The sequence below is a fragment of the Mesoplodon bidens genome, assembly GCF_964165515.1.
Source record: "Mesoplodon bidens genome assembly, chromosome: 4".
Classification (NCBI taxonomy): domain Eukaryota; kingdom Metazoa; phylum Chordata; class Mammalia; order Artiodactyla; family Ziphiidae; genus Mesoplodon; species Mesoplodon bidens.
Genome location: NC_138160.1, coordinates 49,019,878 through 49,036,334, shown reverse-complemented (window position 1 = coordinate 49,036,334; position 16,457 = coordinate 49,019,878). Strand labels below are relative to the sequence as shown.

Sequence of the window (16,457 nt, the reverse complement as noted above, 5' to 3'; positions counted from 1 at the left end):
TCTGTCAGAACTGGTGGCAGCACCTGGTACCCCAAAGATGGAGCCTGGCCTCCTTCTGTGTGACACTGAGACACCAGTAGGCACGTTGATGTTTCTGTTTAATTTCACATCTCAACAGGGTGCGGTGGACACCAGGACGCCCGCGGACACAGCACTTTACTCAGACATTCATCAAACACTACACGTCTCACAGGATCAAGAATTTGGCAACTGACAGTCGTCTGTATTAACTTTCATAAAAACAGGCTTATCTTTTCTTATTCCTGGACATATGGCAGTTCTAGAAGACGGTGCTGCACACGTTGTGGTTTATTTGTCAAGGGAATTCCTTCAAGCCACCAGGATTTCATTAAAAGGTCACAATTCAAATGAGTGAAATGCAAGTAATCTTATTTCTAGAGTTAAAAAGAAAAAAAAAGTACAGCTGACCTTTAATGAAAACACATTCCTCAAGTTTTTCAGAATCAAATCCCATTAAAGGAAATCTTTTGAGATGATCAAGTACAGCCTCTCAGTAAAAGGCAAAAAGCATAAATAAATCCAATTAAACTGTAAGTAATTGAGAAGTTGACCTTGTCATGTGAGATATTTACAGATAAATACGGCTTATTTTCTTATGCTTTAACTTAATTTGAAGCTGAGAAAATTGGATCTTCCTGCTAGCCAGTGCAACAAAATGTAAACATCAGCTCTGATCATTTACTTGATTGATTGATTGATTAATACCATGGATTTTTTTTTTTTTATTGCAGTACGCGGGCCTCTCACTGTTGTGGCCTCCCCCGTTGCGGAGCACAGGCTCCAGACGCGCAGGCTCCGGACGCGCAGGCTCCGGACGCGCAGGCTCAGCGGCCATGGCTTAGGGGCAGCCGCTCCGCGGTACATGGAATCTTCCCAGACCAGGGCACAAACGCTTGTCCCCTGCATCGGCAGGCGGACTCTCAACCACTGCGCCACCAGGGAAGCCCAATGGATGATCTTTTTTTTGCCTCCCCTCCTCTGGTTTAGTTCTGTATGAGATATAAATTTGCATAAGACACCCCTCCCACCCTACTCCACAAGAACTTACAAGAGTTTTAAGTGATGCAAAACATGTCTACAAATAAAATTAAATGCAGTGTGATGACTACCAAATATATAGAGTGTCAAAATAATTGACAACCAGTTTGGCGTGAATGTCCAACCCACCAGATAGAATGCCACCTGTGAAAAACTGACCTGGACATCCCAATGCACAAGAGCGAAATACTAGTATTGGTTATATATACTGTGCTGTAAGATTGCATATAATTTGGATAATTCCATAATTGATTCAACTGAACAGTAGCATATGATAATGGGCTAATCTATCATCAGTTTTGGACAGAACAATATTTCTAACATCATTAATTCTTTACAGAATCTCTTTAAGCAGATGTTTAGATACGCAGTAGACAATAGCTAAGCAGTAGGCTTAGAAAAACTCATATGTGTGAAAAGCCTTGAATGAATGGATGAGTTCATCTCTCTTCCCTTTCAGAAGGGGTTCTAATGTCACTGTCTTCACCCATGAGTGTGAAATGAAGGCGTGTATTAAGTATTAATACATAGCAGAGCGAAAATCCTAGGGGCACTGCCCCAGACTGGGCCATCCTGCTTCTGTTGTCCTGCCCCACAACATTTTCCTTCATACTATAAGAAATGCTTTATTTCATTTTCTTAAGTACCTAAAACACTCACTTAAAAATCCATTTGTGTTAACAAGCAGTGTTTCTCTACCTGTCATTGAAGGACCCCTGGAATGATATGATCGCCTTCTGGGGAGGCCCTAGAAATAGGCCTTTTCAACAAGTATCTCAGGAAAGTCTAATGCACATTAGAGTTTAAGAATTAACTCTCTTGTGCTTGCTTCGGCAGCACATATACTAAAAATTGGAACGATACAGAGAAGATTAGTATGGCCCCTGCGCAAGGATGACACGCAAATTCGTGAAGCGTTCCATATTTTTTAATTGCAATCATTGTTGCTTTTGTTGTGGTCATCCATTTACAATGCTTGGTGTCAGTTTATCTCTTGTAAAAATAAAATACAGTGTGTGTGTGTGAAAAAAAAAGAATTACTCTCTTGTTGTGAATAATGATGAAATTCTTTTCTTTCCTGTATCTAGCCAATGTGAGTTGCAACTTAATGAATTGACTTTTTGTCTGGGGGACTAGGTAGTTGTGTACTTGGAACATTTTTGGTGGGGTTAAGGCCTTGGTAAATAGGGGATTTAGGGCTGAATGAGATCTCTGGGTATAAGGTATACCCAAATACATCTCATATACTCAGGTTGTATTCTCACTTTTAAAGTGTTGTTAATTATCTATACCAAGATTCACTCCACCTTGAAGGTGTATGCCATTCCCAAGGGACACCTTTAAGGCACCTTTCTCCGCTCACCAGTTGAGTGTGGGGCCTCCATCATCAGAGTCTCTCTATTGTTCCCTTCTCGAGCTGGAGAAGGGAAAGATTAGGCTTAGTCCATTTGCTTCTCTTCAGATTTGGGCGTGCTTGTGCAAGTTCTCAGGCTCTTTTGCAACAGCAGTACAGCTGGGGAAGAGGCCGTGTTGGGTTAGGAGCTCTGCCGTCCTATGGATGCTACTTTGCTCTAGAGCCTTTCCTGGGCCTCAACTGTTTTGAAATTTAGAACATTTGTATGGGTCCCTTCCTTATTTGGTTCCTTCTGTGAAGTTTTGTGGCTATTTCTTTATTTATGATTCATATTACTTTTTTTTTCATTATTTGGAGGGAGGTTGTACCAGGCAACTTTATTCTGCAGGTTTCTGACTGTTGCTTCTTTATGCTTTTCCCTGGCTTCTCTTTCTGTTTTATAAACATGGGTGTTCACTGAGAAGGTGCCCTTTGCCGTGTTTCCTCCTGCATTATTTATCACAGAAATGTATTCTGCTCCCATGTTATCACCTCTCTTTATTTATAGTTAATGATGACCTTAATCCTGAGCTCTGATTCTGGGTGTTTCTCCAAGTTGGCTGAACATTTTCACTTATTGTATTAGTTTGCTAGTGCTGCTGTAACAAAGTTCCACAAACTGGGTGGTTTAAATAACAGAAATTTATTGTCACACAATTCTGAAGCCTAGAAATTCAAAAGCAATGGGTTGGCAGGGTTAGTCCCTGCTGAGGTTGTGACAGAAGGGTCTGTTCCAGGCCTTTCTTCTTCACTGGTAGATGGTCATCTTCATGTTCATATTAGCTTCTTATATGCATGTCTATGTCCAAATTTCCCCTTTTTATAAGGACACCAGTCATATTGGATTAGGGCCCACCCTAATGATTTCGTTTTAACTTGATTACCTCTGTAAAGACCCTATTTCCAAATAAGGTCACCTTCTGAGTATTGGAGGTTAGGATTTCAGCATACGAATTTTCAGGGTCACAGTTCATCCCATAACACTTGATTGTTCACTTCATGCCACAAATATTTTCTGCTACACGCCAGGCAGTGGTCTAGGCGCTTGGGAACACAAAGATAATTAGGCCTAATCTCTTCCTCTTGATGAGCAAAAAGATAAGAATTAATAAACAGGCATTTTCAATACTGTGCAATAAGTTTTATCATAGATGAGACGAATTGTTATGAGAACACCTTAGTGGTACACCTAAGCCCGACTGATTGAATCAGGGGTGGCATCTCAGAGGAAGCAATGCTTATGCTGGATTCTTCCCAACAGAATGCAATCGCTGCATTGTCTTTCTCCCTGCTTCCAAACCACACCCTCAGTCACCCAGCCCTGGACTCTACTACCCAGATAATCTTTTCAAGCACCACTTTGATTAAGAAATTTCTCGGTTGAGAAATCTGTAATGACTCTTACTTTGTCAACAGAGCTAGGTCTAAAAAATTCTTTAGCTTGGCTTTTGGGTGGTCCACAATCAAGTACCAACCCTGGAGTCTACCTTTCCATTGTTCCCCTCTTTCACTCTGTGCATTATCAAAACAGACTAACAAACATTCTGGAAACGCAGTTGGAGATTTTCTATAATTTTGTGAAGGCAAGGTTTTGATTTTGTTTTCTACTATATCACTGGCACCTAAAGCGGTGCTTGACCTCTAACAGATACTTAAGAATATTGGTTGAATAAGCAAATGAAAGAACTTTCCCCTGGAGGTCCCTCTGCTTGTGATGTGTGCCTCTCCTCTGTCCCAGGTGCACACATTTTTGCCTATTGAAATATTATAGTCAAGGTTCAGCTCATATGCTCTCCTCCATTATGCATTTCTTCTGGGTCACATGTCCCGGATGTGAACCTTCATTCCGAGAGGCTGTAGCTGTCTGTGTGAACTGTTCACGTGACCCTGCATTCTGCTTTGCATTTTGGGTATCTGTTTCGGTGTTTATTTTTTCTTCCAAACTGAAAGTTGTTTGAATTCAGGGACCATATTTTAAAAATAATATTGTATCCTGTTTAGCACTTCCTTGCACAACAACAGATGCTCAAAAAATACTTTTTGTTTGAAGAGAAAATGAACAAGAGGGGTATCTCATTCATTTGAAACAAAGTAGAGAAGAAGGCCTAAGGGATGGAGTATTTGGTCTGGCCCCCTTGCCTTGCCTTGTTTTTCTGAGTTTATACTTCAAAATTAATTCAGCAGATATTAATTGAGCACCTACCCATTTTACTCAAGGCATTGTACTAGGACTTAGATTACAAATAGGAACTAACCTGCCCTTGAGGTACTTATCACTTCTTCTAACAGAAAAATGAGTCCTATTGGTCCTGGTGGTCTCTTTAGTCTATTAGTCTAGTGAGTCATACGTATATAGTGTTATAGTTTCCAGAGGCATCTAATTTGTACAGTTTTTCAGATGCTTTTCTCTTTTCAGATTTATCCAATTTTCTAGAATTCTCCCACATGTTGAGGCTGCCTGAGGGCAGGGCCCTATTTTCATCCTCCTATTCCCTACTGCCTAGCACTGAGTTTACAGCTGCTGGTGATTTGAGCAGGTCCTTTATTTACCCTAAATGTTCTCTGACTCTTCTCTGAGTTGGCCTTGTCTCTCCAATTACAGAATGCTGTCCTGGGACCTGAGATGCAGCAAAGACACTGATTACTCTGCTTAGCCTGGGAAGCCCTCTGTTTTCATAAGAGTAATAGTAAGCACAATAAATAGTGCATTTAGCATTTTGCTAAAGGTTTTACATGAATTGTATTTCCTAGTGGGGCCTTCTGCTAATATCATTGGTTTCTAGGACGCTTTCATTTCTGACAAGTTGTCATATTAACATGTTGAGGTTGTTAAATGAATATCTAAACTAAAGTCTGTCTGCCTCGTACATACTCATGAATCAGGATTATGTTTCAGAGCCAAAACAGGAATGTAATCTAATGTATATAATAATGTATACAATGTGTGTGTGTGTGCATAAATATATATATATATATATATATATATATATATATATACACACACACACACACATACATATAAAATATAATGTAAACCAGTCTGGTGAGTCATGCATATATAGTGTTATATTATCCGGAGGCATCTAATTTTAATAGGTCCCTCTATCAAGGGAATGTGAAGATGTGAAAATCAAGATGAAATAATAGAATTGTAAGGAAAGGAGGGGGTGGTAAGGATATTTGTTTTGAGGTCCTGCTTGACATGGAAAGTAGAGCTCTTAAACCTGATTGAAGGGCAGATCTGAGTCTATTCATACAGAGAGAGTGTTAATATGTACTCCTATGTCATTGTTATTGGGAGTGGGAAACACCCATTTTACTTAAACATGCTGTATACCAGTGAGAACAACATTAAGTTTGTGGAAGTGGTAATAGCAGTTACAAGTGTGAGTCCAACTCTATGCTCTCTGTGTTTATGGACTTATGGCATATTATCTGTATCATCAAAGAGGCTGTGGCCCAAGGTAATTCCAAATAGCAGACATGTAAAAGTCACTAGAAAGTCTTATATGGTGTTGCAAAACATGCTTAACTTATTAATCATGTTTTGTTTAAACAAATAAAACAATCAAGATTAGTCTATCCGGAACACACATCACCAGGGTGAGCAGAGAGCACTTAGATGGGTGGGTTCCCTGTCAGACCTTTGGTCCATATCTGAAATATCACTCCAGAGTAATCACCTAAAGTCACAATTTAAGCAAACATTGTTTCTCAAAGCTAACCTCCCTTTCCTCCTTGTGGGTTAATCAGTCTTCTGCCTTTTTCAGGCTCCTCCTTCCTCCCTGAAGCCATGTGCTTTCCCACACGTGCGGGGTGGGAGCCAGCACAATACCAATTACCCTGTAGAAACCACTGCAGGCCCAGTCCTTTTTCAGTGCTTGGTTTAAATATGGGCACTTGATACAATCCTGGGAGGAGGTGTTTAAGGGGCCTCTGGGAGCATTGGGAAAGGTTTTAAACCTCCTAAAAAGAGACACAAAGAAAAGACCCTTTTACTACTCTGGAAGAAGGTGTATGAGAATGTGATTTTTGGAATGACTGTCACCATCTTTTTCCACAAAAATGACAAAACAGAAATTTCAGAAGAAATTTTCCTACCTTTGGACTTCTTTTTCTATGAGATAACACATCCTCTTACTGCTTAAGCCATTTTGAGTTGTGTTCTGTTATTTGCAAATGAAAGCATCGTCCCTGATACTATAACATTCCCATTTGAAAAACAGAAAGTTAGGCGTTTAGTATCTTTATTTGTGTTGATCAATTTTGTTTGCCTAAAAGACAAGGCTTATATTCTAATTTTCTGTAACTTACTAAGACCTAAGATGTAGCAATAATTTTCTCTTGTCACAAATGCTTGAGAACTTCAAGCTTATTTCACCTTTGAAATAGGAGTTTAGTTTCCCTACATTCTGGGTGTGTATGCTGACCCAAAGATCTCCCAGATTTCACATCTGTTGAAATTATTTTGAATCACCAGAGAAACTTTTTCCAATATTGATTGCACCTCCTGTTCCTGCCCTTCTTGACCCAGACACCTTATCATATCCTAGTGACATTCATTTTGAACCCCTTGTCATGAATCATGCCTATTCCTCATATTGTGGGTATTGTCATGTCAGAGAATGGTTTATGCAGTATTAAGAAGTTCCCAAACCTGGCCCATCATCAGAGTCTCCCCAGACATACTAACTGAATCCAAATCTCTCTCTAGGTAATTATGACAATCAACCAGGTCTGACAGCCACTTGTATTAGGGGTATAGAAGAGAGGAAATTTGTACTGACCTGATCCCATACCTAAAGTAAATGGTTTCAAACCTCCTTTGACAAAATCAGCATATAAGAACAAAAATTTTATTTTGTTATAGCTTAATTTTTAATTTTAATAAAGCTTTCTTTATTCTTTGGGCATGGTAGGAACCTATTTCGGTCAACTCTAAATGTGACCACCCCTCTCTCCATCACCTCTCAGCAAGTTAGAAAAAGCTTATGTATAAGTTAGAAGGAGGGGTCCTTTAGTTTCCATGTCCTCTGTCCACACTGCCATCCCCTGAGATGTCCAGGGTCCTATCAGGTCTTTGACCACTAGTCCATACAGATCTGTGTTGTTGCTAAGCTACATGATTCCTTCATTTTGTACAGCTCTTCTGCAATACTTCCACATCTATTGAGTGTACTCAGAAGACTTTCTGCTGCCCTTGCACCACGCTGGAGCAAGAGAAACTCTCTACGGATGCCTAAGGCCCCATCAGCCACCTGTTCCCGCTCTACCCAGGCAGCAGAGCCTGACTCCTTCTCCTCTGTTTCCATAATACTACTTGGCACCTCACCAGGGCTTACTGCCCTTTTCTCTGAGATCTGCACTAATTGCTTTCCCTCTGACTTTCTCCTTTCCCAAGCCTGAAGCATGCTCTTCGGTGCTAGGAGGCATGGAAACCTCAGAGGTTTCCTCCTAGATCTCTTGTCTATTCCCCTGAGTTCTTCTGTATGGCTAAGTACCTAAGCTTTTATAACTCAAAATCTAGGATTAAACTTTCTGGGTTTTTGCCTTCTATGTTGTGTTTCATTCCCAAGGCGATTTGCATTAACCTAGCTGATAAAGGAAATACCAAAGAGAAGCACAAGTTCATATATGTATGTGAAGCATTAAAATAAAACACAAAATCCTGTATGGTAAGTGTAAGGAACATGACATGTTTTTTGCTTCTGCTGCGTGTGTGTGTGTACATGTAATTGCAGTACACACATGTATATAGTAATTAATAAAACTGAAAATCTGTACGAAATAATTTTTCACCGAGTCTGTTCATGTTCTAGATTTACTTTCTTTAATTTGCATTCATAATAAATGACAAAGGGAAAAAGGATTTAGGATAATATGCTAGAAAGTACACTTCCCACATAGTTACCTCAGGCTACTCTACGTTTATTCCAGTAATATTGCCATAGCCCTAAACATTTCTGGATTTGTTCCTTTGCAATTTACAAACCGTAAGTTGAAAATGTTAGTAAATTATGATAATCCTACCTCCACTTCCCCCATTCCCACCCCCACTTATCAATATGTAGCTCAGCTTGATCCGTTTACCTTCAAAACCATTCTTATGATTAGTTATGAGCTTGATTTTTAGAAGCAGTAGACAAAGATTTTTCTCCCTTAAAGCCAATTAAATGAAATTTTGAAAAACTCTGATGTTGATTTGTAAAGAAAAGCTCAAAAACTGCTTTGAACAACAGTATCCCCGAAATAAATATATAATTGCCAAAGTGATTACCCTGAAGCAAACTACTTTTATTTTGATGAAAAAATGTTGGTAGTTTACTTTAAACTAGTGCTTCTCAACTAGGGATGACTTTGCCCCCCAGAGGACATTCACCAATTTCTGGAAACCTTTTTGGTTGTCTCAGCTGGGGGAGGGGTGTTCCTGGTGTCTGGTGGGTGGAGGCCAGGGTTGATGCTGAGAATCCTGCACTGCTCAGGGCAGCTCCCCCTAACTAAGCATTGTTTGGCCAAAATGTTGAGAAAGATGAGGTTGAAAAGCCCTGGTTTAAACAAACAAATGATCACTTTTTAGTCCTTGCTCACATTTTAATACAATTAAAAGTTTCTGATCCCCTTCCCCCAGACTTAGGCAGGTCAGCTGTTTTGTTCTTACCCTGCTGCCCTATTTCCATTACAGACCTCCATCCCTCTGCTGGTACCTTCCTTAGCTCATTTCAGTTTATGTGTCCCTGAGCAGCAGCTGGGGCTAGCCAGAAGTGTTCTTGCAGGTTTGTCCCTGATGTCTGATGTAAAAAGCAGAGATCAGTGGGGAGCCCAGAACCTCCCAAACATCAAAAGAGAAAGGGAGAATCATAGGGCCCTGCTCTGGGATGATAGGCATGCCCTAGGGAAGCCTTACGCTGCCTCAATCCTCCTTTCCCTCAGGGAGAATGTCCCAGCGTATTTTGCAGAGTTTGGACAAATCTTTTTACATGAGGGTTCACCTGTAAATGGTTGGCCGTGGTTTTCGATTTCTGGACTCCTGCCATGTCCTTCCCACCACAGGCAAGGTCATATCCCCATCTGAGTAAACTAAGGTCATATCCCCATCTGAGTAAATTCCAGCAAGAAGTCCTCCCAGCTGAGTGCTGCCTTGTGAGTCCTGTTGAGATAGATCTCAAAGTGATCAGATTCCTCAAGCTCACTCTGTGTCCTGGTGTTAGCATCTATGTGGCTTTGAAGAGTTTCCAGGTAAGCTGTAGATGTCAGGCACATTTCTCACATTTGAACTTGACATCTTTAATATAGGTCTAAAGAAGCTAGTCTGGGCAGATTAAGTCCCTTTTTTAAAAAAATTAATTTATTAGTTTATGTTTGGTTGCGTTGGGTCTTCAGTTGCTGCACGCGGGCTTTCTCTAGTTGTGGCAAGCCGGGGCTACTCTTCGTTGCGGTGAGTGGGCTTCTCATTGTGGTGGCTTCTCTTGTTGCGGAGCACAGGCTCTAGGTGCATGGGCTTCAGTAGTTGTGGCTCGCAGGCTCTAGAGCACAGGCTCAGTAGTTGTGGCGCATGGGCTTAGTTGCTCCGCGGCATGTGGGATCTTCCAGGACCAGGGCTCGAACCCGTTTCTCCTGCATTGGCAGGCGGATTCTTAACCACTGCACCACCAGGCAAGTCCCTAAGTCCCTTCTTTACCAAGTGGTCCAGTTGCCATGTGATACTGTCCAAAACAAGGAGTGGAATTCATGGGTTAGTTGCAGGTGCTGGTCAATGAAATAGCAGCACCAGTTCCCCATCAGTGAGCTCCTGTTTACTCTAATCCTGCCACATACATTTGACGCCTTTGGAAATGGGCTGAGCTCTGGCAGGGAGCCTTTTTCTCTTCCCCTGTAGCACCTGCCTGTCTCTTCCACCCATAGTGAAGGTTTGGTAATTTGTCTACTGTTTTTGAGGTTTAAGTCTCTGCTTCACATTCATGAGACCCCTGACTATTCTGGCATCTCCAGATCTGAAATTTTATGCCATTGAGTATTTAAAATCAGTTATTAAGGTCCTAGTTCTGCTGTCAGCTAGAAGATATCTCTGTACCTTCACTACATAGAATAAGTTTCTCCCCATATCTATGTACCATTGCCTAGCAATCAAGGGTCCCTGTTAAGGGGGGAGGTCTGGGTTGGGACGGGGGGAGATATGCCTGGCTCTACCCCGGGGGTAGCACTGTATTTATAGGACAACTCAGGTTGCCCCCAATTCATTTATCAACAGTTTTCTAGTCTAGTCCCCTATAATGTAATATTGGCGTCCAGTCCATCACTGTCCCAGCTTATAAGGAAGTTCTCAGCAGTTTAGTTCCAACAAGCTAAATGGATCAGGTTTCTTTTCAGGCCCCATCCCTACACAATTATGCAGGTTCCTTCTCTTCTGGTGGGCCCACAAGGGTTAAGGACTGTTGGATGGCAGGTATTTACAAGGAAAGGATCCCTGAGAGAGTTCCACTCCAGTAAGCTTGAGACAACAGATCCCTTTCCTGCCTCTCCAGTCCGCCCTTTCACCTGCTTGAAGGGCATCTACTTCTGTCTCTCCCTCCCCCCTCTCCCTCCCCCCCTCCCTCCCCCCCCACGTGTGAGTTACTGCTCTGACGACCTTCTCCCTCTTCCTCCATCTCAGTCTTGCATAGTCTTTTGGATTAGAAAAGCCAGCTCTCTTTGCTGCCTGTGAATATTACTGAACTGCATTAGACTGGTTTCTTTGAGGCTTCGTGCTTTAGTGAGGGCTGGCGAGAGGAAAATGGCCTATGTGGAATGACTGGGGGGAAAAGAGGAGGCAGGGCTTGCACAGAAAACAATTTAATACTTTGAAATGTAAGCCCACCATATGCCCTATAAAGTAGAATCTTTCACTCTGATTCTGAATAATTTAAACAGCATTATTTTGGCAGTTTAATTATGAGAATAATGGCTCGAGGTCGTTACATCAGTAGTTAAGGTGAGCTGGAAAGTAGCTTTTATCGTGGCCTAAAACATTCCTACCGAAACCACTGGAAAACATCAAGGGAAGAATCATTTATAATTTGTGACTTACCAGCTCTTATAATGAAAGTAGTAGACTTTTCTCTAGATTTGTGCCATGTACTGCCATTCAACTGAGTTTGGCTGGATGTTTTCCATTTAAATTGGTACAACTTATCTCTACAAATGATCATGTCTGACGTTGATTGAATATTCATTCTTTATCAGATCTGTGCTCTAAACTTTATACATGTATGTTATCTCCTAGAGTCTTCCAAACAACTCTGTGAGTTTATTTTATCTTGGTAGGTTGTAGAATTGCCAATTTATAGATAAGGAAATTGAACTTTAATTTTGCCCAGGGTCACACAGCTAAGTCAGTGGTGGGATTCAAACCAAGGTCTTTGCGATCCCAGAGCTTCTGCTCCTACCCCCACATCACACCTTCACTATAGAAATCATCCACAGGAAAACCAGAGTCCAGGCTGACTCTGGAAAGTTCCTGGCATCACCATAGCTAATTTGAGTCTGAACTCAGCTTGAGGACACTGGATGTATCAGATCAGAGGCCATGCTGAGATACCACCCTGGACTTGGAGAGATCCTCTGGAGTGGACAGATCCTTGAGGCATTAAGATGAAAATCCCTCTTTTGTGTTTATGTGCAAGTGTGTATGGGTGTTCAAGCAACGATGTCCCAGCAAACGGGCAGCTGATTCCATTCTTTTTTGTTTGTTTATTTAAAATACTTCAATTCTTTATTTTTGGGTAGGTAATATAGTCACATGAGTCAAGACCCAAACAGTATAAGGTCTTCCTTCCATCCCTTCGGCCCAGTTTGTACCCTGATCCCTTCCCCATGGATATCTTTTCAGAGTTCCTTGTATGCTAATATAAATAAATGGAAACTTATATTCTTATTCCTTTCTACCTTTTCTGTATAAAACATAGTCATTTAAAAATTCTGTCCTGGGCTTCCCTGGTGGCTCAGTGGTTAAGAATCCACCTGCCAATGCAGGGGACACAGGTTCGAGCCCTGGTCCAGGAAGATCCTACATGCTGCGGAGCAACTAAGCCTGTGCGCCACAACTACTGAGCCTGCACTCTAGAGCCCGCAAGCCACAACTACTGAAGCCTGCGCACTTAGAGCCTGTGCTCCACAACAAGAGAAGCCACTGCAGTGAGAAGCCTGCGCACCGCAACGAAGAGTAGCCCCCGCTCGCCGCAACTAGAGAAATCCTGTGGGCAGCAACAAAGACCCAACACAGCCAAAAATAATAAATAAATACAATAAATTTATTTAAAAAAAATTCTGTCCCTTCCTTTGCTTTTTTCACATAGACATTTATCTTGGATATTTTTCCATGTTAGCACACAGAAAGCTTCCTCATTCTTATTTACAATGGCATGGTGTTTCCTGGTGTTAGACATATCATCATTAACCAATCAGTCAATTTTTAATAGACATTTGGCTTGTTTCCAGTCTTTTGCTCTTATTGACTGATGCAATGAATAAGCTTGAATATATGTCATTGAGCATATGTGCATATATCTCTATAGGAGAAATTTCTGGAAGTAGGATTGCTGGCTTAAAAATATGCGTTTATAATTTTTTTACTGATAATGCCAAATTGCACCAAGGGTTATACTAATTTGCACTCCCACCAACAAGGTATGAGTTTCCCACAGTCCTTCCAACAGAGTGAACACATTTTTGGATTTTGGCCCATCTTTATTGATAAAAATTTTTGGGCTTTAGTCCATCCAATGCAATAAAATATTGTAGATTTCTTTTTTAAAACTTTTTTTAAAATTAATTAATTAATTAATTGTATTTTTGGCTGCGTTGAGTCTGTTGCTGCACGCGGGTTTTCTCTAGTTGTGGCGAGCGGGGGCTACTCTTTGTTGTGGTGCCCGGGCTTCTCACTGCGGTGGCTTCTCCTGTTGCAGAGCACGGGCTCTAGGCACATAGGCTTCAGTAGTTGAAGCACGCAGGCTCAGTAGTTGCGGCGCACGGGCTTAGTTGCTCTGTGGCATGTGGGATCTTCCTGGACCAGGGCTCGAACCCGTATCCCCTGCATTGGCAGGTTGATTCTCAACCACTGCGCCACCAGGGAAGCCCCGTACATTTCTTACTATGGTTAAAGTTAAGCAACTTTTCGTATGTTTAAGAGCCATTTGTATTTCCTTTTCTGTGAAATTTGCCCATTTTTTTCTTGGCTTATAGGTCTTTTTCTCATCAGTTTCTAGGAACTCTTAATATATGGGGAAGAGTAGCACTTGTCTGTATTTTAAATTGAACATATATTTTTTTTCTGTTTGTCATTTGGTTTTTTTCCTTTTTTCTTCTTGATTTTCATATGGTTAAATTTGTTAGTCTTCTCTTATGTCTTATGGATTTTAAGTCAAAGTTAAAAAGTGTTTCTCTACCCCAAAGTTATAAAAGTGTTCTCCCTGTTGTCATCTAGTACCTTCATGGTTCTTTTAAGTTTTTACTTAAATCTTTGATATATTGGAGTTTATCTTGGTTTATAGTATAAATTTTGGATCCAGCTTGTTTTTTGCAGTTGACTATCTAGTTGTACCACACCATTTACTCAGTAATTGCTGGTAATTCAGTGCCTACTGGTTTGAGTTGTCATCTTTATCATATACGATATGTCTTTAAAAAAATACATATATACTTTATATATGTATATTCTAAAATGTCTTTATCTTAGAATGCTAGAATAAAGTCTGAATTTTTCTGTTGCAGACCTAGAGGGTTTACTTTTTATTGTGGTAAAATATACATAATGTAAAATTTAACATTTTAACCATTTTTAAGTGTAAAGTTCAATGGCATTAAGTATGTTTGCATTTTTGTGCAACCGTCACCACCAGCTATCTCTAGAACTTTTCATCTTCTCACCATATGACTTGAAATCAAACCTACTATTCATTTTATGATGCACCATTCCTTTGTAAGGTGTGTGCTGTTTTCAGAGATGTTAAAATTTGGGAAAGTGTACATCTTAGAATTTATGAAATATGATACTAAAATCCCCAAAGTTTTTGGTGTGTTTCTGGATGTTCTGTTCTGTTCCATTGGTTTGCCTCTTCATGTGCTAGTGTCACACTGTTTCAATTACTGAAGATTTAGAATATCTTTTAATACATGATAGAGCTAGTTTTCCCTCATTGGTCTTCTTTTTCAAAAGACTTCTTTTTCCAGCTGTTTTTGTCATCAGTCCAGATAAACTAGGCAACTTCTCCTTGGCTCTTGTACATCTTCTTTTCCTCCCTCTCTCTACCTCTATTTCACTTAAATTATAAACACTTGAATATAGAAGATCTTCTTACGCCTGAAGGTCAGCTAAAAGTCTGGATCAGGGTATCTTTTCTGAGAGTTTGTCATCTTGACTTTCTTCTGGGTTTTTACTTCAACATTGCCATGGGAGGTACAGTCCATTCCTGACCTATATTGTTTCCATAAAGGGAGATAGATGCTCCTATGACAGTTCTTAGAATCACCTACTCCTTTTGCATCTCGTACATAGAACATCAGCTTTTTGAGTGAATTAAGCATTGTCCTTATGATGAAAAGTCTTAAATGTTTGCAACGGCATCAGGGTTTAATGTGATTCACTAATGCATTTACCTTCAGTAAGTTTGTTGTTTTGCCAGTTATTCATATTAAATTTTTAACATTTTTAATATTGTATTACTAGAAACTTGGCTTTATTTGCATCCATAGATCATAAACACATCTCTTTTTTGTTTTACTGAAGAACCCATTGTAAGGGCGAGTAAATCCTGTGGAAAATGGCCTTCAGTGATCTTACATCGAGGACCGTGCGTCTTTACGGTAATTGGATCAAAGATGCTGGTAAGTAACCAAATTTCTTAACTATGGCTCATCCTTCTTTTTCCTGTCAGATTCCCATATTTAATAGGATTTCATTGAAACAGAACGAGAGACTTTGCAACTTAACACTCCCTCACTGACACCCCACATATTGATTTTTATTAGTAGTTAATGAAGAAGTGTCAAAGATTTCACTGAAGATATGTACAAAGATAGAGGTACACAGGTGACGTTCATTACAATGTTTATAATAGTGAAGATAGCTTTAATATCCAAGGAAGGGAACTGGTTAATAAATGATGGTACATTCCAACTCAGTAGCCATTAGAAGTGATTTTGGAGGCACGGAGCTCTTAGGCTTGATTCTGCCCTAATGCTCCTAAGGGAAATAACAGTTACTGCCAACAATGGCTCTGTCCAGGATGACTCTTGAGTGGGAAGGGCCACAGCCCCCAGGGGCGTATCAGAAAGGATGGGGAGCATTTCCTAGGGTAACCCCTGAGTAATTCTAGAATGCCCAGAGTAATTCTCCCCTTGCCCATTAAAAAAGTAAAAATCAATGTTGTTGAAGAACATTTCATGCCATAGCAAGAAGTTTAAAATACATTAAATGAAAGCAGCTTATAAAACACCACATGTATTTTTTTTGTGAGGGTTAGCAGTTATCTCTGTGTGGTAGGATTATGGGTAATTTCTATTTCCTTATCTATGTCTGTCTAGATGTTTTTAAAACAAATGCGTGTTGCTTTTATAACTACTATGAAATGTGTTAATAATATAACAAAGGTAAATTTTAAAAAAATAGACAGGAATCAGCACGTTTTAGAGCTGAGATGGACTTAGGTATCATGAAAGCTACCTCCTCATGTTAGAGTTGGAGAAACTGAGGCCCAGAGATGTGACCTTCCCAACATCATGGTCAGTTGTTAGCAGAAAAGATTAGAACCTATGTTCCCTGATTAGGATTAGTATTCTGACATCACACATTTGAATTACTTTCCACATATTCACCACCATCACCACTTCAGATTAGTTCTTATCCATCAATTAGAAATCACATGTTTACCAAATTCAGGAGGAAAAGTGTCACCTCTTTATACCTACCACAATTGAAATTATATTCCAATTTACACTGATTTCAGCAAAGATACACTGTTTCATGATTGCT

The 16,457-nt window shown here is 40.2% G+C and overlaps 1 protein-coding gene across 1 annotated transcript in view; it reads left to right on the top strand.

Moving 5' to 3' along the window:
- Positions 1 to 16,457, top strand: part of ELOVL7 (ELOVL fatty acid elongase 7) — a 71,216-nt gene that overhangs the window by 31,982 nt on the left and 22,777 nt on the right. Inside the window, exon 2 of the mRNA XM_081233388.1 lies at positions 15,213 to 15,310. Within this exon, the coding sequence (XP_081089514.1) occupies positions 15,247 to 15,310 (64 nt within the window). The 5' untranslated portion in view covers positions 15,213 to 15,246. The remainder of the gene's footprint in view (positions 1 to 15,212; positions 15,311 to 16,457) is intronic.